At 35.3% G+C, this 26774-nt stretch overlaps 1 protein-coding gene across 1 annotated transcript in view; it reads right to left on the bottom strand.

The window, feature by feature from the left end:
- tnn (tenascin N) overlaps window positions 1–26774 on the bottom strand; it is a 67246-nt gene that overhangs the window by 27913 nt on the left and 12559 nt on the right. Inside the window, 5 exon segments of the mRNA XM_030159573.1 lie at window positions 363–626; window positions 18129–18218; window positions 20878–21060; window positions 23054–23183; window positions 23274–23407. Coding sequence (XP_030015433.1) covers window positions 363–626; window positions 18129–18218; window positions 20878–21060; window positions 23054–23183; window positions 23274–23407 — 801 coding nt within the window.

Below are 26774 nucleotides of genomic sequence, written 5' to 3'. Positions count from 1 at the left end.
TTGTATTGAACAATAAAAATGTTCAAGAGAAGCATCCATTTGTGACCATTTACTTAGAGCACATGCTCGTTTTCTTACATGTTGAAGTGTTTGAGCGGACGGGGCGTATTGAAGAACTCTTGATGAACCTGAGTGGGATTTTCACATAATAGAAATCAGTGTTTATACTGTCTGACTCAGTCGTAAAATCAGCTACTGTTAATACATGATCCGAGCACAACACAAACTCCAGCATAAACTTCACATAAGCACATAAGCACTCAATTTTCCACAATAAGCCTTTTAAAGAATAATATCTACTAAGTCTGTAAGAGCAGACACACAGACTGAATCATCTGTCTTTTCTTCTATTCACAGTTTACCTGTTTCAGCCTCTGTTGAGCTCTTCCTGCTGCCTTTGTCTCCTTTGTAAGCCCAGATAAATACAGTGTGGAGAACTCCTGGCCTCAAACCAACCAGAGTGTATGAAGTTCTATCACGACCAACTGGAATCTCAGGACTGGTGCCCTCCGCAGAGATGTAGCTCAGCATGTATCCGTCTATTTCAGCCTGGACTTTATCCCATGACACTGTGGCAGTGTCCTCTGTGACTTCAGTGGTGACTAGGTTTGTAGGAGCATCCATGTCTAAAGAAAAAAGGTCAGGCAAAGAAAAGAGGAAAAAAAAAAAAAGAGTTCTTTCATTGATCCGTCAGATGAAGATGTACAAAAGGCACTGTCCACCTGCGCCCATGGTAGAGAAAAAAGAGAAAGCAGCTGGAGGAGGCAGGAATCGGACAAAACAGCCAGAACCTTGAAAAAGTAGTGGAAGAAATATCCAAATAAAAGAAGATTTTGGAGCTAAAATAAGTTGTCTCTTATGTTTGCACAAGCTTATATAACTAATTTAATTAGGCAGAGGGAAGAGATGTCTGTTACTAGGAGACATAATGTGAATATTCTTGTCCAATTTAAGACATTTTATTTGTGTTATATACTCTACTCCAACTGTATGTATGCTACAGTATCAATAATTACGCCCCCCCCCCCCCCCCCCCCCCCCCCCCCCCGCCCAAAAGGAGAGGCAAGGGGTATTGTTTTTGGTTCGGTTTGTTTCTTTGTTTGTGAACACGATACCAGCAAAACTATTGGTTGAATTCATACCAAATTGGGTTTAGAGCACAGGTGTCAAACATGCGGCCCGAGGGCCAAAACCGGCCCGCCAAAGGGTCCAGTCTGGCTCTTGGGATGAATTTGTGAAACGCAAAAATTACACTGAAGATATTAACAATCCTTTTAGTTCCGGTTCCACATTCAGACCAATTCAATCTCAAGTGGGTCAGACCAGTAAAATACTATCACAGGAACATATAAATAATGACAACTCCAAATTTTTCTCTTTGTAAATGTCAATATTTTCATGTATTTACAAAAAAAAACAAGTATAATTTCACAAAAAACGTGACTAAGCTGAACAAATATGAACAACCTGAAATGTTTTAAGAAAAGTAAGTACAATTTTAACTATATTCTGCCTGACATTAAATGTTTTGTGTATTTGTAGTGATCTGTAAGTTATAATGAACATGTGGAAATGATAAACTGAGGCAGAATATTGTTAAAATGACACTTATTTTTTTCAGTTTGTTCATGTTATTCACATTGAAAGGATAGTTTGTAGATGTAAACATTTTCATTGTTTAATTTGACTTTTTTCGCTCTAAAACATAGAGAAAATTTTGGAGTTGACATTATTTATAGGTTATTATGTTTATATTTTACTGGTTCGGCCCACTGCAGATCAAATTTAGCTGAATGTGGCCCCTGAACTAAAATGAGTTTGACACCCCTGGTTTAGAGATTGCCAGTGACTCAGAATAAATTTTGGGAAAAGTTGGTCAAAGTTCAAAATTTTTTATGAATTTTTTATGGGGTTTTTTCTCCTTTCATTTACTTATAGTGGGTAAAATTTCAAATGTCTATAAAAACATGAATTTTGTTTCAATTTAATTTACACTTGGCACATATACAGAGATAATTAATATGCATGATCGATGCCCAAATACATGCGAGGGGCGGGGTTTGTTGTGCCTGGCACCCTTATTTTGAGATAAATAATCTCAGAAATCGTAAGAATTGTGAAATTTTACAGATATATCAAATATTTTAGTGCTAAAAAAATTTACCAGATACTGTAGGGATCATCTCAAAATGCTGGAATAACAGCAGGTGACAGTAAGCAGCACCAATTTGTAGTTGCATGACATAAAAAAAAGAAATACGGTGCGAGGAACACTTTTAGGTATATGTTTACACAGGAATGACACCAACTGCCATCTCTGAAAAAAACAAATGACCCAACAGAGGATCTGTATCTCTGTGGAGATATTCAAAAAAACATCATCACACATAACCCGTTGTCTTGTCCTGATTACTGAGCCCCAGCTGCAGAGGGAGGGGGACAACATGTGCAGACAGGACCTCTATTTGTAGAGTCAATGGGCTGGAGGTATCACAGGAGACATATGGAAGAGGCAGGCGGAGCAGTAGGTGGTGCGTGTGTTTGAATGGGTTTTAGTCTGTAGAGGGAGTCTGGATGCACGTCAAAAAGAGGAGACGGAGGACAACAAAGAGACAGAGGCAGACAGAGAAAATAAAAGAGATGGACGCATAGAGGCATCGTAAGAAAACCCAACAGAGATGAAGAGGAAGTGAGGGGAAATGTAAAAGCAATCATCATTTCAGATCATTCCTCCGAGGCTCCTGCTCGGGTCAGTCTTGTGTCACCAAGCAGTCTGCATCATCAACACTGATTGATGATACATCCAGAAGACGTAAGGAGCTATGCAACTGTCTCCATACCATCATGTTGTCTCACTCCTTGGCTTTTCCCCTTCCCTGTACTTGTGGTCAGTCATGAGTTAGATACATTTAAAAAAAAAAAAAAAAAAAAGGTATTTGTTGACTCAACAGCTGCGTTAAATCTGTGAACCTTAGTGCTGAGTCTGATTTACCGCTCAGATTGGACTTTTTTTTTTATTTGGCTGTTCATTCTGTAGTGAACAACATGCACAATAGCAATGTTCAGATCATTCTGTTCAGTAAAAGTGTTAATACACACAGTAAAAATACTCCTCTTCCAGTAAAGGATTTGCATTTAAAACTTTATATAAGTCACAGGTACCAAACATGCGGCCCGGGGGCCAAATCTGGCCCGCCAAAGGGTCCAGTCCGGCCCTTGGGATGAATTTGTGAAATGCAAAAATTACTCTAAGATGTTAACAATCCTTTTAGTTCAGGTTCCACATTCAGACTAATTCAATCTCAAGTGGGCAGGATCAGTAAAATATTATCATAATAACATGTAAATAATGACAACTCCAAATTTTTCTCTTTTTAAATGTAAATATTTTCATGTATTTACACTAAAACAAAGTATAATTTTACAAAAAATGTGAATAACCTGAACAAGTATGAACAACCTGAAATATCTAAAGAGAAGTAAGTGCAATTTTAACAATATTCTGCCTGTTATTAAATGTTTTGTGTATTTGTAGATCCACTGTGATCTGTAAGTTATAATGAACATGTGTAAATGATAAACTGAGGCAGAATATTGTTAAAATTACACTTATTTTTTCAGTTTGTTCATGTTATTCACGTCTTTTGAAAAAATAGTTTGCAGATGTAAACCTTTTCATAATGTAAATTTACTTTTTTCACTCTAAAACATAGAGAAAAGTTTGGAGTTGACATTATTTATATATTATTATGTTATTATTTCACTGGTTTGGCCCACTTCAGATCAAATTCAGTTGAATATGGCCCCTGAACTAAAATGAGTTTGACACCCCTGATATAAGTTAAATATTCAATATTAATTGTGCAGTAAAAAGATCTCTGTCAATGTTTTACTGTCAGATATGATTATTTCGGATTTATTTTACTGACGCACTAATTTTTTCCTTGCATTTGGATTAATTCGTAACATATAAGTGACTCTCTCGAGTGAAAAGTTTTAATGAATCTCCATTTAAAGTGACATAAAAGTTACATGAATTCTGATCTGACTGTTCAGACTGATGCTACATTAACCCATATAGACCCAAACAGCCACTGGCGACCAAAAGCATCTACTGATCTAAAATGTTTAATAACCTCTGAACCACTAAACCAATCAATAAAATAACTGGTGTAAATTGCAGTTTGTCATCTTTTTATGGTCATCAGATATGACCCATTTGGACATTCAGAGGCTCCGTAGTGAACGTGGAAACACCGTCATCTTCTACAACATTGATTCACCACTAAAACCATGGAGTTGGATCAATGGTAGTGGATGGACGCACTTGGTTTATGTTCAGTTAATGATATATTTTGCTGAAAAAGTCACATTTTCTTCAGTTTTCTCTGTTTTTGATATAATATCCCTCAACTTTACTGTGAGCTTTTATGAACATCTACATGATGAGTCAATTAAATATAGGAAAATACCTGAAAAAATGCAAAATACAGAGGATAATATAATAATAAATGGTGATAAATCACTTAAGAAAGGTTAAATATAGAGAAAAATTTATTTGGAACTGCCACAAAAGTAGCACTGGGTCTTTCTGGGTTAAAAAAGATGAGATCACTTTTTCTCATGCCAGAGGTCTAGGTACTTAAGCATATTTCAGTTTTTAGGGTTTTTTTGGTGTTCTGTTTGCCCTTTTGATACGTGTGTGTTTATGTGGATGTATTTGTGGGGATGCCACCTGGATGGGGGGGCAAGTTCACAACTTTTGTCATAAATGCTTTAATGATATTCATGTTGTTGATATGGAAAAATGATAAAGTTGTTAAAGAAAAAAAAAAGATGACATCAGCCTTGCACTACTCTTACCTGCAGTATGAACATGAACAACTTGATGTGTTTTTTTTTCTTTGCACAAATAATTATTTTACTGCTATCTCTGTCTTATAATGTCATCTTGACTATGTAAACTGGCCATTTTGGTTTGTGGAGGAAAAACTCCCTCCAAAAGAAACTCTTTAATAGAGTGGAAAAATGGTCGAAACCTCAGGAGGAGCCACAGAGGAGGGGTTCTTCTTCCAGGATGGACAGACAGTGTAATATATGTGTGTGTGCAAACATGGATAAAGAGAATAAAACACATGTTAAGTAAATACTTAAGAGATGAGACCTAATGAATACAATCACAGATGGTGAGTCTTTCAGTCTCATTGTTATAAGACTAATTATCAGAACAATACAAGTAAAAATGTTATTGTTCAATTTTATTTTATTTTTTACCAAAATAAACTGCTGAGAACTTTGAAAATGGATGTTGTAAACACTCTATGAATCCCTAAGCCTAACTTAAAAACGACATAATATAACTCAATCAAAATCATATCATTACTTACTGAGTAAAAATGAGTCAACACGTAATTTTCCAGAGAATAATTCATAACGCTTCATTTACAAGGGTTCGTTTTCCTTCAAGGCCTGAGTTTCCCAGTCATTCAGAAGATCATCTCTCAATGAGCTCCAAAAGCTTTTATATTCCCATCATTTAGAAGCATTCATTTAGGAACACGCACATTTGCAAACACTTTAACAACTTTCTGTCTGTGATACACGACCTAATATGACAACTATAATGATCACATTTCACAGCAGACCAAATAAATGGATTTGGGTTTACAGCTGTCAGACAGCATAAAATGACTACAAAAACTTAAAAACCTTTGACACTTTAAATACTGAGTTTGCCGTTGTTTTTTATCCCTCTCTACAAATTAACTTAAATTGTTGTTTGGCTCCAAACCGTTTGAATTAAACTTAAATACATGTTACTCTCCTCTAGGGCACAGGTTTCCTTCTTCATTTTTTTGTTTTTCCACTACCCTCTGAACAAAATACTTAAGTGCTGCCTTGACTGTTTGACATATTTAATGTAAAGGAGACATGTAATGCAGCTGCTGTTATTAAATTATAGAATAAATGTAAATGTCCCTGCCTTTGCTCATTGGTAGCCAGTATAGGCTCCAGTATCCCTACATTGCTCTCATGGATTAAGTCACAGGTGTCAAACGTGTGGCCCGGGGGCCAAAACCTGCCCGCAAAAGGAGCTATTTTTTCTCTTTGTTTCAGTGTAAACAAATTAAAATTACACAAAAATGTTTACATTTACAGACTAGCCTTTTCCAAAAAATGTGAATATGAACAAGTAAGAGCAGCCTGAAATGTCTTAAGAGAAGTATGTGGAATTTTACCAATATTCTGCCGCTTACTAAATGTTTTGTGTATTTGCAGATCCACTGCAATCTGTAAGTTGTGATTCACATGTATAAATGATAGACTATGGTGCAATATTGTTAAAATTGCACTTATTTTTCTTAAGAATTTTCAGGTTGTTCATATATTTTTATGTTATGTTCAAGTATAGTTCGTAGATATAAACATTTTCATTATGAAATGTTACTTTTTTCACTCTAAAACAGAGAAAACTTTGGAGTTGATGTAATTTATAAGTTTTTAATCCTAATATTTTACTGGTCCTGCGCACTATATGTCATATTAGGCTGTATGTGTCCCCTGAACTAAAGTGAGTTTGACATCCATGGATTAAGTGGTTCAGAAAATGAATGAATGAGTGCATGAAATGTTGTTGTTGTCAGTTAGTTATGACAAAAAATACACTTTCTGACTAAATATTGGTGATTACAAAGGGGTTACATCCTAATATAGTTAGTATCTTATCAGTAGCAGGCCATGCCAATGTTTTGTCATTGAGTAAAAACACCTCTCTGCTGAAAGTTCAACAATATTTTCCTTCTGAAATCCTAAAAGGCTTTTAACATCTCTGTACTCTGAATGAAGTTTGACAGTAATTGATGTTAAGTACTGTTGTGAGATTCATATTGCATGGTTTAAGCTCATCATTTTGACTTTGAGGTTTTATTGCTCAATTAAAAACACACTTAGATAAGAAATCATAATGTAATCAAATGTCATAAGTGATCAGTAATGACATTCTTAGAGCATTACTTGTGCTACTTCGTAATCTGCAGTCTATAAGATTTCCAGAGTAAGCTGGAACACTGGACATATTATGTTATTAGATCTTTTTCCATGCATTTTTTTCCTCTGCTGCCTTGCATGTGCTCTGAAGTTACAGTGTATGATGGATTGAGTAACTTCAGACGTTCTACCCCACTAGCTGTGTAGCGACAGTGGCTAGCGGGCTACAGAACACAAACCATTTGGAAAACAGCTTATCCATTACAGGTGGCATGTTCAGCAGAGGTTTTGACCACAAGGCATACAGTAATGGGCAGTCTTTCATCATTCACAGCCTCGCTGCTTTAACGCCTCACTGTGCAGTGGGAGCCTTACAGTATGTCTGTGCAGGAAGCCAATGAAAAATACAGGAAGTGTCAATAAGGTGCTGTTGTTCTGAACACTCTGTGTCAGTTTTATATGTCGGTTTGTCTGCTGGCAAGCTGACTTTATATACACTATAAATGCACTTAATATATGGCAGAACTGTACATGCCTAAATTTAAACCTATTTAGTCATGATATAATGCCCTCTCATTACTGATCCAAATGAGCAAGAACCAGTATTCATGTACTGGAATAAAGCACATAAATAAACAAAACATCCATCCATGTTCAGTTGAATGTGATAATGTTAGTGTTAGTGTAGTTTTTATTTCGAGCACATAGAATCAGATAACAAAGAACCATACAACATGGTCAAACTAAATTTTCGGCGCTCAAAAAGGAGTGGGAAGAAGTATAACTTATAGACTCCCACCCCTTTTTTAACAAACTGATAATTAAATTAATTCCACTTCCTTTGCTTTAACCTACTTTTTTTCTATATATTTTTGTAATAACACAAAGCATCCATACAAACCATTCACATACATTTTTTTAGTCACCTCACACACAAACTATAATATTTATGCACTTTCATTATTTACTACAAATGCAATCATTACTAAATGTGATAATATCTCCTAATCATGATAGTCTGTATGAATTAATTAATTACAAATAGGCAGTACAGAGTAACATCTTATTTTATGCATTCTTCTATAACTACATTTTCACTTATTCAGATAATGTTCAATATTTTGTTATTATAGTGAATTTATACATTCTTTTAAATGCACAGTAATGTATGTCAACTTCAGTATATTTAACCCTTAAAGACATAGAACTATGTTTGTAGTGACGTCCAAATCAACCTTTCTTCATATTTAACCTTTCCTAAGTGATTTATCATAACATTATCCTTTGCATCTTGCATTTTCAGCAAAAATCAGGTATTTTCCTACAATTAATTTACTGACCATGTTAAAGTTCATAAAGACTCACAGTCAATAGAAAAGCTTTACATACCAAAACTGAACAAAAACAAAAGAAAATTGACTTTTCCATAAAAAATAAAGCGTCTACAACCCCTGCCTTTCATCACATTTATATTTTATATTTTCACTTTTTATACTTTTTATATATTATTTATGCTTCTATGGCACCTAAAGAGGATTGCACTTTCAATTTCGTTGTACCTATGCAATGTCAATAAAGACATTCTATTCTATTCTATTCTATTCTATTCTATTCTATTCTATTCTATTCTATTCTATTCTATTCTATTCTATTCTATTCTATCAAACTACATGGATTTTACTGAGGTGAATCAGTACCATAGAAGATGACCCTGTTTCCATATTCGGAGCCTCTGAACATCCCAAAAAACATATCTGATGCCACTGAAAAGCTGACAACAAGTATTTTACTGGAATTATTTACAAGTATGGATAGGATTAGTGGTTGAGAAGTTATTAAAGATTTCAGATCTGTCTGTTCTTTTGGTGTTTGTTTAGGCTTTTGAGGGTTTAAAATTATTTGTCACCATTGTGTGTCACACTGTATTTGAAAGGACGCCAGGAATCTGTGCTGTTGTGGATATTGTGACACATCAAGTTCACACATCACCTAGTGCCAGTGTGAAAACCCCTTGAAAAATGTATCACATCAGGAAAGACACTGAACACTGTTTCTACAATGCCTTAGAGTGACAAAAGACACAAACTGCATTGACTTTACAGGGCCAGTGGATATATATTTACTGGGCCAACACTAGTAGCTTTTCCATTGAACCTCAAATTGAGTGAATATAACTTGCGTGTAAAAATTTACCTAATGGAAAAACGACAATTTCGCCAAAACTCTCGTTTTGTGATTTAAAGTTTTTGTGCTGGCAAGAGGAGGTTTTTCGGGCATAGCGCAAACAATATATCAAGCAAAACTGCAATGGAAAGACCTTTTTCCGCAACGAGAGTCACGTGAATAAAAAGATGTTGACGGACGTTACAACAACGGAAGAAGAAGAGTTTTAAAAGAAACATGGCACGGTATGTGTGGACACACCATAATTTTTTCATTTAGTACGGGATAGAGGCATAATATATAATAATAATGAATATACATGATATTTACGTTCGTTGATATGTTTATGGAATGACTTCTCATGTCATCTCACGATAATAAATAAACAAATCATTGCACTTGGGATTTAATGAAAAAAAACAACATTATGTACTTCTGTTTTTTCGACATTTAGTAAATATCGGTAAAGTTTTGCACATATGTCCAATGGAAAAGCAACTACTGTCTCCTGCTCCAGTAAAATAAACAGACAAAGAGGGGTTAGATACACCGTTTGTGGGTTTCGGTTCTTCTAAGTCCTTCATGGATCCTCATTACTTTTATAAAATGTCCCTTCTCACATTCTCACTTATCACTTTCCTGACATCTACTGTACAACGTTCACTCAAAAGACTGTGATGGACAAGCTTCAGCCAACAGGATACTCCCACTGGACAACACCAGGTGCTGTAGAATAACCAGATAACATTAAATCTCAACATTCATCTCCTCAACTTAAAACGAAGCCATCTGCTCTTGGTTATATAAGCCTTGGTGGTGGCTTTATTGAATCCTAATCAGCAACAGCAGCAGAGGAATGTTGTGTTTATGTACCTTATAATCTAGTGGGAGGATTGAGGCTGAGATGTCAGATCTAAGTAGAATATGGTGTAAAACATGGCAACTTTACAGCAGTGTAATGAAACACACATTCATACAGACGCACACAAACATTTACACTGTGTATTTTGGCACAAACAAACCATTTCCAAGCAGGCCAGAGGATAAGGGAATGGAACTTACAGAATATAGCCACAATATAGGCAGCATTGAATATCAAATACCATAACATTCAGGAAATAGAGGATACACTTCACTTCAGTCTCCAGTTTTAACAGTTTTTCCGACCATATTGAATACTTTTACTTGTTCTGCACTTTTAATTATAATATTAAAATCTTTTGTTGTGTCATCTTATAAAAAAAACGACTGGGTTAATATTTTTTCATGTCATCAAAGTGACTTTTTTCCCCCCTATTTTGTCATGAAAAACAGCACAGAGGTTCAAGGAACATTTCCATTTTCATTTCCAACAACTAAATGACACTGAGGACCCATATAAAGTTACAACCAACAAAAACAAAATGGGTTGAGACCAAGGTTATAATCGTTAACGAAAACAAACGAAATGACGAAAACTAAAATTGAAAAAACATTTTCGTTAACTGAAATAAATAAAAACTCTAATTAAAAGAAAAAAACGATAACTAACTGAAACTGTATTGTGAGCTTACAAAACTAACTAAAACATATAAAAATTATATCTAAAAATTCCCTTCATTTTTGTCTTTGTCAATGTCGGATTGATATGAAATAGATTTACTTCACTCCAGCAGTTTTAGCTAGCAGCACCATAGGACACTACACAGTCTGTCATGTCTGGTCACTGTGGTTTCCAGTCGTCTTCTGGTCCCCACTCCACCTGGAACATACAGACTAAAGCTGGGACACAGCAGCACAGTCCTGTCTGGGATTTACTTTAGTGATGCCTGGGGTTGGGTTTCTTTTTTTTTTTTTTTGCGCTCACTGTGTGTGCGCTTGAGTGACAGAGACAGACAGGTATTTGAACTAAGCATCCAGGTAAAAACAGGAGAGTTTATCACCATGAAAAGGCCTTCCAAGCCCTGAACTGCACAGTTTAGAAGAGGAGAAAAGAGGAGGATGAAAACTAATCCAATTACAGAGGTATGGAACCTGTTAGAATGTTCAAAAACATTTGATGTTACTAGCTACAGCTAGCTGAACTGAAATGAAGCAAAGTTGGCTAATAATGGAACTGGAGATGATTAAGATATGAGAGATCTGCTAAGGTGTGGTCTACTGCTGATGAACTGGGTTATATATGTTTATATATGTTTCTATCTGCTTTAACCGCTGGTTAACTGGTTTATATATGTTTCTATCTGCTTTAACTGCTGGTTAGCTGGTTAATATATGTTTCTATCTGCTTTAACTGCTGGTTAACTGGTTTATATATGTTTCTATCTGCTTTAACTGCTGGTTAACTGGTTTATATATGTTTCTATCTGCTTTAACTGCTGGTTAACTGGTGTATATATGTTTCTATCGGCTTTAACTGCTGGTTAACTGGTTTATATATGTTTCTATCGGCTTTAACTGCTGGTTAGCTGGTTTATATATGTTTCTATCTGCTTTAACTGCTGGTTAACTGGTTTATATATGTTTCTATCTGCTTTAACTGCTGGTTAACTGGTTTATATATGTTTCTATCTGCTTTAACTGCTGGTTAACTGGTGTATATATGTTTCTATCTGCTTTAACTGCTGGTTAACTGGTTTATATATGTTTCTATCTGCTTTAACTGCTGGTTAGCTGGTTTATATATGTTTCTATCTGCTTTAACTGCTGGTTAACTGGTTTATATATGTTTCTATCTGCTTTAACTGCTGGTTAACTGGTTTATATATGTTTCTATCTGCTTTAACTGCTGGTTAACTGGTTTATATATGTTTCTATCTGCTTTAACTGCTGGTTAACTGGTTTATATATGTTTCTATCTGCTTTAACTGCTGGTTAGCTGGTTTATATATGTTTCTATCTGCTTTAACTGCTGGTTAGCTGGTTTATATATGTTTCTATCTGGTTTAACTGCTGGTTAGCGGGTTTATATATGTTTCTATCTGGTTAAACTGCTGGCTGCTTTGTGCATCTACTCTCACACTTTGCACATCTTCGCATTGTTTTCACATACATGATGCTGTGTATGGATCACACACACACCCCCATCCCACTATAGGGAATTTATACATCATAATGAACATGTGTTTGTGTCTCTGCTCAGTCAATGAGCCGCCCTAACCCAACCCCCAAGTAAAGTGTCCAGAGTAACCCGCTGATTCACACCTCACTAATTTCTTTGAATAGGATGGTGAGGAAGATAAAATATATGACGTAACTAAAACTAATACTAAAACTAAACTAAACTAAAACTAAGCATTCAGAAAAAAAACGATAACTAATAAAAACTAGCAAACATGCTCTAAAAACTAATTAAAACTAACTGAATTAGAAAAAAAAGTCAAAACTAAATAAAACTACACTATAATTAAAAATCCAAAACTATTATAACCTTGGTTGAGACCTTCACTCCAAAATGAAGCCATTACAAACTTCTCTCTAAAAAACTAAATTCTTTTTTTCCAGAACTCATTTTCATCTCATCCATTTTATCTGATAGTCTATCTTTATTATTATTTTTTTTTAATCCCTCTGTTAAATAGATGCTGTGAGGTCTGTCATGTCAGGCTTTGATTGACAGGTCTATATGACAGCTTGCTCGCCCGCAGACTTTCACAGTTGGGCTTATTTAAGAAAACATTTTTTTTTTCCTGACAAACAGCTCAACTCTAGCTGTGGTTCATCGGTTCTTTTAACAAGTCTAAATTTGCTTTTTTCCGCAGTGTGCTAGTGCTTAGCATGATCTCACCTCTAACATCGCAGGCTCCACCCCTTTTGTCCAAATATGGTCTCTTATGGGTCCAAAAAGCCAAAATGCTGGCAGACAAATCTCAAACTATTGGCTTCAAAACGACAGTTTATTACAAAAATGTGTGATGGTTCCTCCGTCTACTATTTATATTCAGTCAGTAGCTGTGTTTTCATGAAATGTCAAGCACATTTGAAGCAAAGTTTTAAGAAGTGAAAATGCAAATAAGATGCAATTTCATAAACTGGTTTGGAGTGAATAATTTTAGACTTTTTTGTGCCACCAACAAGTTTATGGGCAAAGTCACAAATGGCTCTAATAACTAGAGTAAATGTGTATTCTGTTGTTTGTTTGTTTTTTCATCTGTAACAATTGTGATCTATTTTTCTCATGGATGGGAGTCTCCTCTTCAGTTCATTCCACCTGTTGTGCCAGAAATGTTTTCACAGTTTAACAAACTATCTGGGAAGACAAAACAGACTGCCGATCAGTCACTAAATTTAGCCAAATATTCACTATGGCAGAATTTATTTCCTCTATGTGTATGTTCTCCTCTGTGAAAAACAATAAAAACCAAAAGGTGAACAACATTTGTGGGACATTTCCTTGGAATGTTTTTACACATTTTTCTCTATCTAGTGTGAGATTCCAAAATACCCATGCAATACATTTATAGAAACACACATTATGATTCCAACAAACACAGAGCAAAGCAAAGAGCGAAAGAAAAATAGTCGGCCTGATCACAATCGAGGTGTACAAGTATATTTGCATCAGTTATTAATCAGTATTGCAAAAAGATACCCCCAAAACCATTCCCAAAATGTTTCTTTGGCCATCTTATTACTAGATCTTGCAATCCTCCAAATTTGATGAAAATTGGATAAAAACTGATAAAATGGTGACCCAATGAGCGTGAAAACACGTGCACAATTTTATTGTTATAAGAGAGCAAAATAATTGTTTTGTAACACAATAAGTAATTACTACTCAACTCCTGTGTCTTTTTTATTACAAAATACACACATCACATTGCTTTTCATTTATTGATCATTTTTGTTGAACAGCTGTTTGATTATCAATTCTGATTTTCAGTATTAAGACAATCAACCATTTTGTTCTGAAAACCCTTCTTTTACAGCCCTTTAATTGTACTAATAGAATGGGAACCTGTTATTTCAGTATTATTATGACTAAATATGCACAACTAGACAGATTTTGGTATGCTCCCTGGCTGCAGAAAATTTGGTAACAATGTGTCAAACGGATGTTTACGTCGAACCGCATGTTTTTAATGGTGCGTTGTTCACCAAAATTCATGTAGTGTCCCTACACCAATATACTTCCATCAATAATATGGTGTATATGCCTTATAGATAGTTATATTGTTATAACTTGTTCACAAATGTTTATTTCCTCCTGTACCAGGAAGACTTAGTTACAGATCTAACAGAGATGCGACCATGTGGTAAGCCAGATTTCCATTCCAATCTTGTAGAGTCCGTACACTAAGTAATGTCCGTACACCATATCAGATATGTGGGTCTGATTTTATTGTTTCTGTCAATATATGGAATTTTTCAGCACGCATGCTTTGGACACGACATCTATGCAGTAAACAATGCATGATTATCCTGAGTGCTGAAACATTTGTATATCTTTGTAGGCATTAAATATGGAGGCTATTAGGCTGGAGTGTCGGTACACTGAATAATTTCTGATTTGACAGGGGCAAGTCTGCGAAATTTTTAGTAGACACCATAATACAAAAATATTTTGGACTTTAAAAGAGAAATATCAGACAAATAAAATGGCCAGTCTGATTTTTTGATAGAGCATTATTATTTTTTATCTATATGTGCACCCTTTCTGGAACCCTTGATTGTGATCAGGCCGTGTGGAAGTGAAGAGAAAATGTAGAAAAATTTTAATAAAGTGAGGTGAAGTCTTCTAAGGACAAAGCTCAGATTCTTTTGGATATCTCCATCTTTAATCTTTCCCCTTCTCTCTCACTATATTTTCCTTAATGCTTGTGCTGTTTCCTGGTTCAATGTCTTTCCCATATTTCTTGCCTATGTTCTTTTCATCCTTCACTGCATATTACCACAGTGGCCCATGGCGAGCAGCATGTTCAGTGAGATAATAGGTGACTCTGGTCTCTGTTGGGGGATGCCAGTCATCATGAAACCAGCACATCCTCACTGGCAAACAGAGCTGAGGAGTATCCTCTTCAATCACCTCTAAGCCTTTTCGTGCAACACCTAAAATGAAGGATTGTAGCTACTGGAGTGGAGACAAGTCACTGTCTGTCTGGTGTAGATTAGCAAAGTCACACACACACAGTCATGCTGTTACCACACAAGTGGGTGGCACACACACACATACACACACACACACACACACACACACACACACACAAGGAGATTAGCTGTGACAGGAGCTCTTGAGTACCTGACTGGCTTCAGAAGACAAGAGGTGAGTCTTGAAAATACCAAGCTAACACTGATGACTAAAAACCATTAAATTGGCTGCCTCGGGGGTTTAACTAAAAAAAAAAACAGAGAGCCATCAATTCGGAGGCTGCGTTTGAACTGGGTAAGCCAAGAAAGAAGGCGGAGGAGAAAAGAATAGGAGGGAAAAGAGGGAGAGGTTGAGACATAGAAGAATAAAATAACAAAAGCCCAAATGAGCAGAATAATGGGAGTAACTGAAGACCTGTCGTGCCGTTGTGGAGTATTTGTCAGTCAGTTAAAGAACAACTTTAAGGCAGATGAATGTCAGGACCAGCTGTTTAAACTATAAAACGAATTCTTCCGCACGTTCTCAAACCAGTCCCAAATCTCACTTAGACCAAATATCAATGCCGCGAGACAAAAAACCCCAACGTTACCAGACGGACCTTCTCACCTCAACCATCAGGGAGCATCTTGTGGTCATTACACAATTCAGATCATATTTCCCCTCAGTGACCAAGCACGCCACAATCATCAGACCCCGTCCACATTATTAGGCTGTAAATTCTTGTCTTCCATCATTAACCCATAATTGTACCTCTTACTCAATGTGCTCATTATGATATTATCACTGGCTGTGAGTGAAAGGTAATACCAGGTGGGATCATATGGTGCGTCTATATTGTGAATGAAAGATTTTGTGTTTTTCCTATTAAGCTCTGACCGCTGGTGAATTATGGGTGGTTTGACAGGAGCTAATGTGCCTCTGGTCCGGCACTAAATTCAAAGTGGAATATAGACATCCCCGCTGTTCCTTAAAGTTGCACAAGTGCCTAATTTTTCATTTGAAGTGTCAAATATTCAGAGACAGCCAGTCTCAAAGCCTTTTCAGTTCATGTTTTTTAACAAAGTGATAAATAAAAATGCATCCGGATAGCCCAGACCTCTACTCCACTTTTCTTCTTATGTCACAATATTAATAAACTGCAAACAAATTATGAATGTTGAGATGTGTTTTCCACTTTTTTGTCAGTTGGTGCCTCTGGATACTTTTCCTAAACCATTCTAGGTTAACCCATAAAGACCCAGTGTGACTTTTGTGTCAGCAACCGAATTAATTTTTCTCTCTATTTAACCTTTTCTAAATGGTTTATTACCATTTTTTAAATAATATTATTCTCTGCATTTTGCATTTTTTCAGTGAAAATCATCTATTTTCCTGTATTTAATTCACTGATCATGTAGATCAGGGGTGTCAAACTCATTTTAGTTCAGGGCCACATTCAGCTAAATTTGATCTGAAGTGGGCCGAACCAGTAAAATAATAACATAATAATATATAAATAATGTCAACTCCAAAGTTTTCTCTGTTTTAGAGTGAAAAAAGTCAAATTAAACAATGAAAATGTTTACATCTACAAACTCTCCTTTCAAACAATGTGAATAACATGAACAAACTGAAAAAATAAGTGTAATTTTAACAATATTCTGCCTCAGTTTATCATTTCCACATGTTCATTATAACTTACAAATCACTACAAATACAGTACAGTTGGTGTTGGCTGCTGCCTTATCGGTACAGACAGCTGCCTGTCAGCCAGCTGAGCCCATAAAAGAGAAGAAAAGAAAAAAAAAAAAAAGAAAAAAAGAGAAAAAAAAAAAAAAGAGAAAAAAACAAAAACAAAACAATATTCTGCCTCAGTTTATCATTTCCACATGTTCATTATAACTTACAAATCACTACAACTACACATGAAGTGTATCAGGCAAATACTGTTCAAATTGTATTTACTTTTCTTAAGACATTTCAGATTGTTCCTATTTGTTCAGGTTATTCACATTTTTTGTCAAATTATACTTTGTTTTAACGTAGATACATGAAAATATTTACATTTATAAAGAGAGAAATTTGGATTTGTGAGTATTTCTAGGTTATTATGATAGTATTTTACTGGTTTGACCCACTTGAGATTGAATTGGACTGAACGTGGAACCTGAAGTAAAAGGATTGTTAATATCTTAGTGTAATTTTTACATTTCACAAATTCATCCCAAGGGCTGGACTGGACCCTTTGGTGGGCCAGATTTGGCCCCCGGGCCACATGTTTGACACCTGTGATGTAGATGTTCATCAATGCTCAGATTAAAGTTGAGAGTTATTATATCAAAAACACAAAAAACTGAAGAAAATGTGACTTTTTCAGCAAAAATATGTCATTAACTGAACATAAACCAAGTGTTTCCATCCACTGTCATTGAACCAACTCCATATGTTTTACTGGTGAATCAATGTTCTAGAAGATGACGGTGTTTCCACGTTCACTACGAAGCCTTTGAACATTCAAATGGGTCATATCTGATGACCATGCAAAGACGACAAACTGCATTTTACGCTTATTATCTACATGTATTAATAGGATTAATGGTTGAACAGTAATTAAACAGTTTAGATCAGTAGATACTTTGGTCTCCAGTGAATGTTTGGGTCTTTATGGGTTAAACTGGGGCTCTGCAGTGTTAAAGAAAGTGGAAAAAACAACACTCCAGCCTCTGACCTCTTTTTTATGGCTCTGGCAGAGTTTAAGGGGTTTGTCCTTGACCCGTAACCGAAACCCTCCCACAAGTTGCATGAAAATCAGTGCAGCAGGGTTTGAATAATCCTGCTGACAGATGGGCAATTATTGATTTCGCCAAAACATTGATCTATAACCACATTATGACCAGTTTAAGATTAAGTTCAGTGACGTGTTGACGCTGACCTGTAATTCCAACGACAGAAGAAGGTTTTCCCTCAGTCTCTCCTTTAATGGCCTGAACAGAGATCTGGTATTCTGTTCCTGGAAACAGACCTGAGGAGACACACATTTGTTCAAACTTTAATAGAGACAACATTATCATCATGAATAACAGTAGTAATGTAATGATGACGGAGAAAAAAAATCATCATTGTATTTGGTTCTTTTCAAAAGTTGCTGCTTTCCATCAAAATCTGAGAGAAAAATTAACCCTTTCATTAAACTGATGTTAGGTTATATATGCTGGAGATAGAATCTGTGATGAAAGCCCGAACAAGAACAGTTTTAGTTAGATCTGCAAACAAATTTAGTACAAACTTAGTGATTCAATACCAAGCCGATTTGTGAAACGGGACACCCTGAGAACTTATCTAGGCCTTTAAAGTAGTAAAATACACAGTAATACATCTAGACAGCTAAGACTAAACAAAATCCTAAGAGTAAAGACAAAGATATTTCTAAAACTAAACATAAAACCTTCTCCTGACCTTAAACTAAAACCTTAAACGTCTATACTGATACAAGGATACAAAAGCTTTATAACTGTTTGCTCTAATAGCAGTAGATATATGCTAAATACCTCCTCCACTCTCATCTACCTTCTTTTGTGTGTTTTTGTTCTGTCAGTATTTGTCTCTGTATTTGTTCTTCGATTACCATTTAGTATTAACTTCGTATCTGTTTACCCGTTGGATGTATGTTTGTCCCTTGGTTGTTTATTGTAAAGCATCTTTGAGTACTTAGAAAAGTGCTATATAAAACTGATGTATTATTATTATTAATAATAATAATAATAATAATAATAATAATAATAATAATAATAATAATAATAATAATAATAAATATGTTATTAGTGCAAGTGAACTGTCACAAGAAATAATGACAATCTCACCGGTGCTGCATTTTGCAATTTACAGCATTCAAATTACTGTAACTCCTGAACCGTACCAGCACCGGAAAGCTGAGATCCTGAACTTTCCAACACTATATAACACTTTACGGCAGCAATGTGAGACTCTATTACAAGCAGAAAGAACTATTTCAGAGACTTCCACACAGGCTAAAAAACACCTGGAAATAACAAAAAATATGAGGCCATAATCTAGATACTGAATGTTGAAGACCAAAAAGCATGTTTGAGCAGATGTAAAATAGTTTAAAAAATTTTTTCTGCAATCTCAAAAACTTTCATTATTGGACATTTACAATTGTTTCTGATAATAAATATGCTAAAAACTTCAAGTCTTTTTTTTTGCTTTTCACTAAAAAACACTGTTTTAAGCATTTATTATTTATAATAACGATAATTAATGACCAGATATTGAAAGTTAAGTTCTTCCTCTAAATAAAGGTGTAAAAGAATTGGCAAAAAAGACATTTTCTGACATTTTTATTGCAAAGAAAACATGAAGACACCAAGGCGGCCTGCTATAGTGGCAGTTTTAAAAGGGTTAAATGGTAGTCTGTTACATCAGAACTGTTACACCTGTATTTGCATTTATTGCAAAGCTGATGTGGGAATTATGTCTAATATAAATATATGGGTTCACATTTTAATGCATTATTTCAATAATACGATGCAATACAAAAGTGCAGCCATGACACATTTATTGTATACCAGTGGTTTCCAACCTTTTTTTCACTTGTGATCCCATTTTAACATCACAAATTTCTGGTGACCCCAGACATTCAAAACAGAGACTTTTTATTTTGCTAAAATTAATTTGTTTTTCATCATGTAATAGTTTGCTACAGTATGTTGCAAATAAACATTAATTTTAGACAACATATAGAGATTATAATGTATACTATTATGGACAGAGGCAGAAAAGCCAGGTGTAGATTACTGCGCAAAGTGAGAATTTTACTTTCCTTGGTCAGGATATGTACAGTCAGTCCAGCTTGTATTTACAAGGCTGACAATTAATACTGAACAAGCAATAACTCAAACTATGAATTACACTGGTCTACAATTTTTTAGAAATGATTTGCTTCAGAGATTAAATGTGCTAAATGTTACGTATTTTAATAAGATTAATTGGAAAATAAATGACAAAAGTGCCAGTTTGCTGATGTTTTCAAGGTATATGATTAAGTGTTATTACACATATATATTGGTTTATGTACATTTATGTAATAGTTTTATAAATCTTCCACTAAATAGAACCTGTAAAGTGAATGTATTCTAATGTGCAGACAGTGTTTTGAAGTAGATCTTGCAGCTCTGAGACAAATATTCCTTTTGAGTCAAACCCATTCTCTCGTTAATTCTTGAATTTCACATTTTGACCCAAGGCTGTATCATGGAAAGTTCAGCCAACCAGCATTTTTGACTTGATTTTTCTTTATCAGTGACTCTCATGTGGTAAAATTTCATTACTTTTATTCTAGAAGCATTTTCCTTGTAGACCAGTGTTACGAAAGAGCTGCAGCATCTGAAACCGACCACAATGAACATGAAAGATAAACAGTACCACAGTGCTTCAGTTTCAGCTTCAGAGTTTGTCATGTCTTTTACAGATTGTGATTGTCTTTCTCAACTCACCCTATATTTTTTATTAGTAAGTTTTCATTTTTATTTTTATCAATTCCTAGAAGTTTCAGGCGACCCCATTTGAATTCCTGGCGACTCCACGTGGGGTCCCAATCCCAAGGTTGAAAAACACTGTTGTATGCCTATGTGTGTATATTAAGCATATTCTGCATGACGTACCCACAATAGTGTGTTTGGTTCGCGCCTCTTGACTCATCTGTACACTCAGCTCCTCCTCCTGTCCTGCAGGGTTGGTGTGTGTGAGTTTGAAGTGGTCAATCTGAGCTTGGGGGTTCTTCCAGTCCACCTGGATGGAGACCTCTGTCTGGCCCAGAACTCGGATATCATTGATGGCTGATACGTCTAGGAGCAACAGAAGCAGCTCATTAAAAATAGACAACAAGGTGAAAGAGCAAGTTCATGACAATAAACTCGAGGAAGGTATCCAACATCGAACCAGTATGTGTTCGCTGTTCAAATAGTGTTATGGTTGCAGCATGTGGTGCAAAAAGACAACTCATATCAAATAAAAACAGCTGTCATTTTTATTCTACTTGGAGGGGAAAGGCAAAATAAACACTTAAGCCCTCTTTTGATGTAGATCATCATTTGAGGTGAAAACTATGCGTCCAATCTGCCTCAGCTGTGTATCCCTCACACACCCATAAGTCAGAACATGGCGTGTTTTCTCGTGCCCATACAGGAATGCCACGCTCTGTGAACATTTCCATGACTAACCAGGCAAACAACCACACATTACCCAGCCTCTGTCTGTCTGTCTGTCTGTCTGTCTGTCTGTGGGTCTGTCTACTTCTTACCCACCAAGTCTGTCTCTCATAATCTCATTCTGTTCACATCTGTGTCCCACCACATCTGTGAGAAAGTCACATTTCCATTAAACACATCCGTACACCCATTTCCTTGTAATTTCCTTAAAGTGTAATCACTAACAAACCAACTCTTAATGAAACACTTAGTAATGACAGGCTTCAGGTGGTCATTACTTTTACAAAATGAACTGAAATGTTAGAAAATACTCTCCTCATCTCACTCAACTACTCGCTGATTTTCTATGATTGCTTCAATATGTGTGAGTGCAAATGTGACACAGTATTCTAAAATATATTACTTGCATTCTTTCAGCTGTTATCGCATAAATCTACAACGACTCATTACTTTATACATGTCAATCTTTTTATTCTCTCTACTTAGATAGATAGATAGATAGATAGATAGATAGATAGATAGATAGATAGATAGATAGATAGATAGATAGATAGATAGATAGATAGATAGATAGATAGATATTCATTTATTTCAAACATGGAAAGAAACAAAATAAAACAAAACGAGGCAGACTAAGACAAAACAAAATAACATTTAAATGAACAGAATCTATCTTCAAGTGCATGCTAGTCTGAATTTTGCATGGTTGAAAAGGAGTAGAAGGAAGTATAACCTTATGGATGGATGGATGGATGGATGGATGGATGGATGGATGGATGGATGGATGGATAGATAGATAGATAGATAGATAGATAGATAGATAGATAGATAGATAGATAGATAGATAGATAGATAGATAGATATTCATTTATTTCAAACATGGAAAGAAACAAAATAAAACAAAACGAGGCAGACTAAGACAAAAACAAAATAACATTTAAATGAACAGAATCTATCTTCAAGTGCATGCAAGTCTGAATTTTGCATGGTTGAAAAGGAGTAGAAGGAAGTATAACCTTATGGATGGATGGATGGATGGATGGATGGATGGATGGATGGATGGATGGATGGATGGATGGATAGATAGATAGATAGATAGATAGATAGATAGATAGATAGATAGATAGATAGATAGATAGATAGATAGATAGATAGATAGATAGATAGATAGATAGATAGATAGATACGGTCACCGCTCCACAGAAACAGTCATACCTTATCGACACTAAATAAATAAATACAGGGTGTCCATAGCTAAAAATAGTTAGATGAAAAAGAAAGTAGAATTAAAAGACAAAGTGTGTATACTTAATTTTAAATCTGCAACACCTCCTACCTCTTAACATTTAAGAGCTTGACATTTTACTGTTTTCATGCCTCATCACGTGTGTTTACATTTGACCCCAGCAGATACTCAGCCTTAATCCGCCACACCTCAGGGCATCACTGGCCTCCCTGACACATAAGTCTGTACTAGGTCACATGTGCCTTCGCTCTAAATCGCAGACACATTTGAGGCCAACACTGCGCAGTTCAGGACATGTTAAACTTCTTCTGAAAATGACTTAGAGGAACACACTTTTGAATGCGTCTGTGATGTTTACACCATCCGATCTGGGCGTGTACTAACCTGTGGTAGCCTCAATCTTGTCTGCTTCGCTCTGGATTTCTTTAATGACGGCATACACCTGGACAATGTAGGTGACCCCAGGAGTCAGGCCTGTGATGAGGTACGAGTTCTCTGTGTTGGGAATTTGAACCTAGCATAGGGACACAAAATAAGATGTTCTATGCAACACTACATGTTTGATTTCACAAATTAGTGTGACCAAATATCGAATGAAACCTACCCGCTCTAGTGCGCCTTCATCGCCTTTGGGATGATACGTCAGAATATAATACTCCGCCCCTCGAACGGACTCCCACTCCACCAGGAGAGACACGTCAGTCGCTCGGACCAGTCGTAAACCCTGAGGACCAAGAACTGAGAGACAGAGGTGGACATGGACAGAGGAAGGAGACACACTTGATTTATTTTTGGATCAAATTTTATCCTCGTATTCTCTGTTTATACTTGAACCTTATATTTTGTATTTAGGTCAAGATCAAGTTTATTTATATAGCATATTTAACCCTTTCATGTACAGTGGTCACTACAGTGGACAGCTATTCTACAGCTGTTCTCTTGTATATTTATGGATTTTGTTGTTTTACTTGCATATCAACCTACACAGTGGACGCGTATGCACCATCCCATAATACACTGCAATTCATACCATTACTGTAGCTTTTCTGTTCTTGATAAACCTGATCTGTAGTGACATATTTGAGCATAAATCAACTGCTAATTATTATTAGACTGCAATTAACATTTTTTGAAAAGAAAAAGATGTTGTTTTTTTTGCACATTATCTGAGTGTGTAGTAACTAATATTATAGTATGTTAAAATGTGAGAAAACATCAGATTAGCTGCATTAAAAATGTTTTATTTCATAGTTTTCACACAGTTTCTTGCTTCAAAAATGAAATGCATGGTGTCCAGATAAGTGGACATTTTTGTAACTTCTTGAAAAATAGGTTCATAAAAAAAATAAATCACATTGTTTTTTTTTTTTTGCTTTTTTTTTGCCTAAAAACACTCAGAAAAAAAATCTTGATTAAGGTTCTCATAATTCATGCATGAAAGGGTTAAAATAATGCAAAGTGCCCAAAGTGCTGTAAAAAGTTGTGGTTACAAATACAAGATATGCTAAAACTAGTAAAATAAGAATAAATACAAGATAAACTAAAACTGATAAAAACAGATGCATAGTAATAGGATAAATAGCATCCAAATCACAACCAGAAGATAAAACAAATAAAAGTCACACACTTGTATTATTTATTATCATAACACTAGTATACTTTTTTTTTATTATTATTATCTCCCTCAGAGATTAAAAGTGCTAAATCTTACATACTTTAATAAGATGAAATGGAAAACAAATGACAAAAGTGCTGTTAGTTGATGTTTTCAGTGTATATGATAAAGTGTTATTACATATATATTGTTTATGTACTTTTTGACAATAGATTTAAATCATCCTCTGGAAGAACCTGAAAAGTGAATGTGCAGACATTGTTTTGAAGTAGATCTGTAGCTCTGCGACAAACATTCCTTTTTGAGTAAATCCTATTCTCTCATTAATTCTCAGAATCTTACATCTAGACTGTATCTTTGAAACTAGAACCAGTTTATCCAGTTGTTTGGAGCTAGTTTGGAGGTTTTTATCTTGTTTGAGTGAAAATGCAGTTTTTGATTAGAAGTTTGAGGAATCTGTAATATAATGTAATATATAGATTCTTTTTTTTGCCTGTTTTCTTTCTTTCTTTCTTTCTTTCTATCTTTCTTTCTTTCTTTCTTTCTTTCTTTCTTTCTTTCTTTCCTCTCATCAAGGTAGCATTGCAACACCACAAAATTAACAACAAACTTGTGACTGTAAAAAAAAAAACAGCTAATCTTAAAATAGCCTGTAAAAGTACCTCTTCTCCCACTTGCAAAACTAACTGTCTTTTAATATTAGAATAAACCAACATTTACAAGGACACATCATTTAAAACGCACTTCATAAAAAATAAAAGCAAACACTGTGCTGATACTGAGGCAATAATAAAGTCAACCCTGAAATTTAATTGAAATATATACATATAAACTGTCTTAAACTTAGGAAAAAGCACAAAGCAAAATATTGCTATAGTAATAAATTCAATCAACTTTTGTCACTTTTGTAGCCTTTATTTTTCCCTTGTTTGTTCCCTTTACACCATGTAAGAGAAATGGCAAAGCAGGCAAAAGCAAAGCAGTTTTTCTCCCAAACCTGAGATGGAAATTGAGAAAAAGATATTGCTTTTCTGTGGTCACCTTATAATACAAGGCCAAAGTTCTTTAATGGAGATGATGGAAAAAAATATGGCAGGGGGCGAGTGAGAAGGTATATAACTACAGGGGAGTACAATAATGAAACAGCAGCCAAAAACAGAAGACAGCAAGTCAGCAGTGTTGGGGAGTGAGGCTTTCCGCAAACAAGAAGAACTTTCTGTGGCTGTAACGCAGCTAAATAAATGGTAGATGGTGGTAGATTTAAAGAAGTTAAGCACAGTGTACAGAAACATAAGCACGTCTCTGGGGAAAAACGTGAAACGGGTGGTGAAGGAGTTCACCAACTTTGGCAGGGAAGGAATTCACATCAGGTTTAGATGCTATTCCACAAGGCAAATCCAGGAAGTGTAATGTTTTTCTAAAATCGCAGCAGCTCTTTTCCATCCAGTAGCAGTTAATATTCCCCTGATGCTACTCTAGACATGACTATCAACAATCTTTACCCTTGATATTTCAGAAGTGCTGTGGTGAATAAATTAACATATTAATATTGGAAAAAGAGGAGGCTAATGGGGATTGTATCATCCCTTATTGAAAAGGAGCAAAATGTTATTTAAAGGAGAAAAATAAGACCGAAAGGACATTTGTGAATACTTAAGATGTCAAGATTACCATTGTTCGGAGGGAATTCTATCAAAATTCAATTAAATTTCTCTCCTACTTTTAATTATCTTCACTCGCCGTTTTAATCAGATTTCAGTAAATTCGACTAGAAAATGACCAAATATGGTTCAAGCAGAAATTCAACGGCTGCATTATATTGAACATAATCTCACTGACTACACATGAAAGAAAGCCCATCTGAGACAGTCATCTAACAATAAGAACCTTAAATCCAAACCGTCTGCACTGCGTTAATGTATCTTGTAAGCATCCACTGTGACCATTTGGATAATCTCATCTATATCACACTATTTCACCTCTGATTATCTGTTTAGACATGGATTAATGCTCCCCTTTTAACCTTTTGATGTGGACAGGACTTTAATCATCAATATTATTTTCATTGCTTAAGACACAGGTGACAAACATGCGGCCGGGGGGCCAAATCCGGCCCACCGAAGGGTCCAATCTGGCCTTTAGGATGAGTTTGTGAAATGCAGAAATTACATTCAAGATATTAGCGGTCAATCCTTTTACTTTAGGGGCCATAAAAAGCCCTACTTTAGTCTCAAGTGGGTCAGATCAGTAAAATACTACCATAAAAACCTACAAATAATGACAGTTCCAAATTTTTCTTCTGTTTTAGTGTAAAAAAAAAAGGAAAATTACATGAAAATGTGTAAATTTACAAACTAGCCTTTCACAAAAAATATGAAAAGCTAGAAATGTGATAAGAGAAGTAAGTACAATTTTACGAATATTCTGCCAGTTACCAAAATATTTTGTAAATTTGTAGATCCATTGTGATCTGTAAGTTGTAAAGCACAT

The sequence above is a fragment of the Sphaeramia orbicularis genome, chromosome 17, assembly GCF_902148855.1.
Source record: "Sphaeramia orbicularis chromosome 17, fSphaOr1.1, whole genome shotgun sequence".
Taxonomy (NCBI): domain Eukaryota; kingdom Metazoa; phylum Chordata; class Actinopteri; order Kurtiformes; family Apogonidae; genus Sphaeramia; species Sphaeramia orbicularis.
Note: the sequence above shows the minus strand (reverse complement) of the source record. Positions and strands in the feature narration are given on the sequence as shown.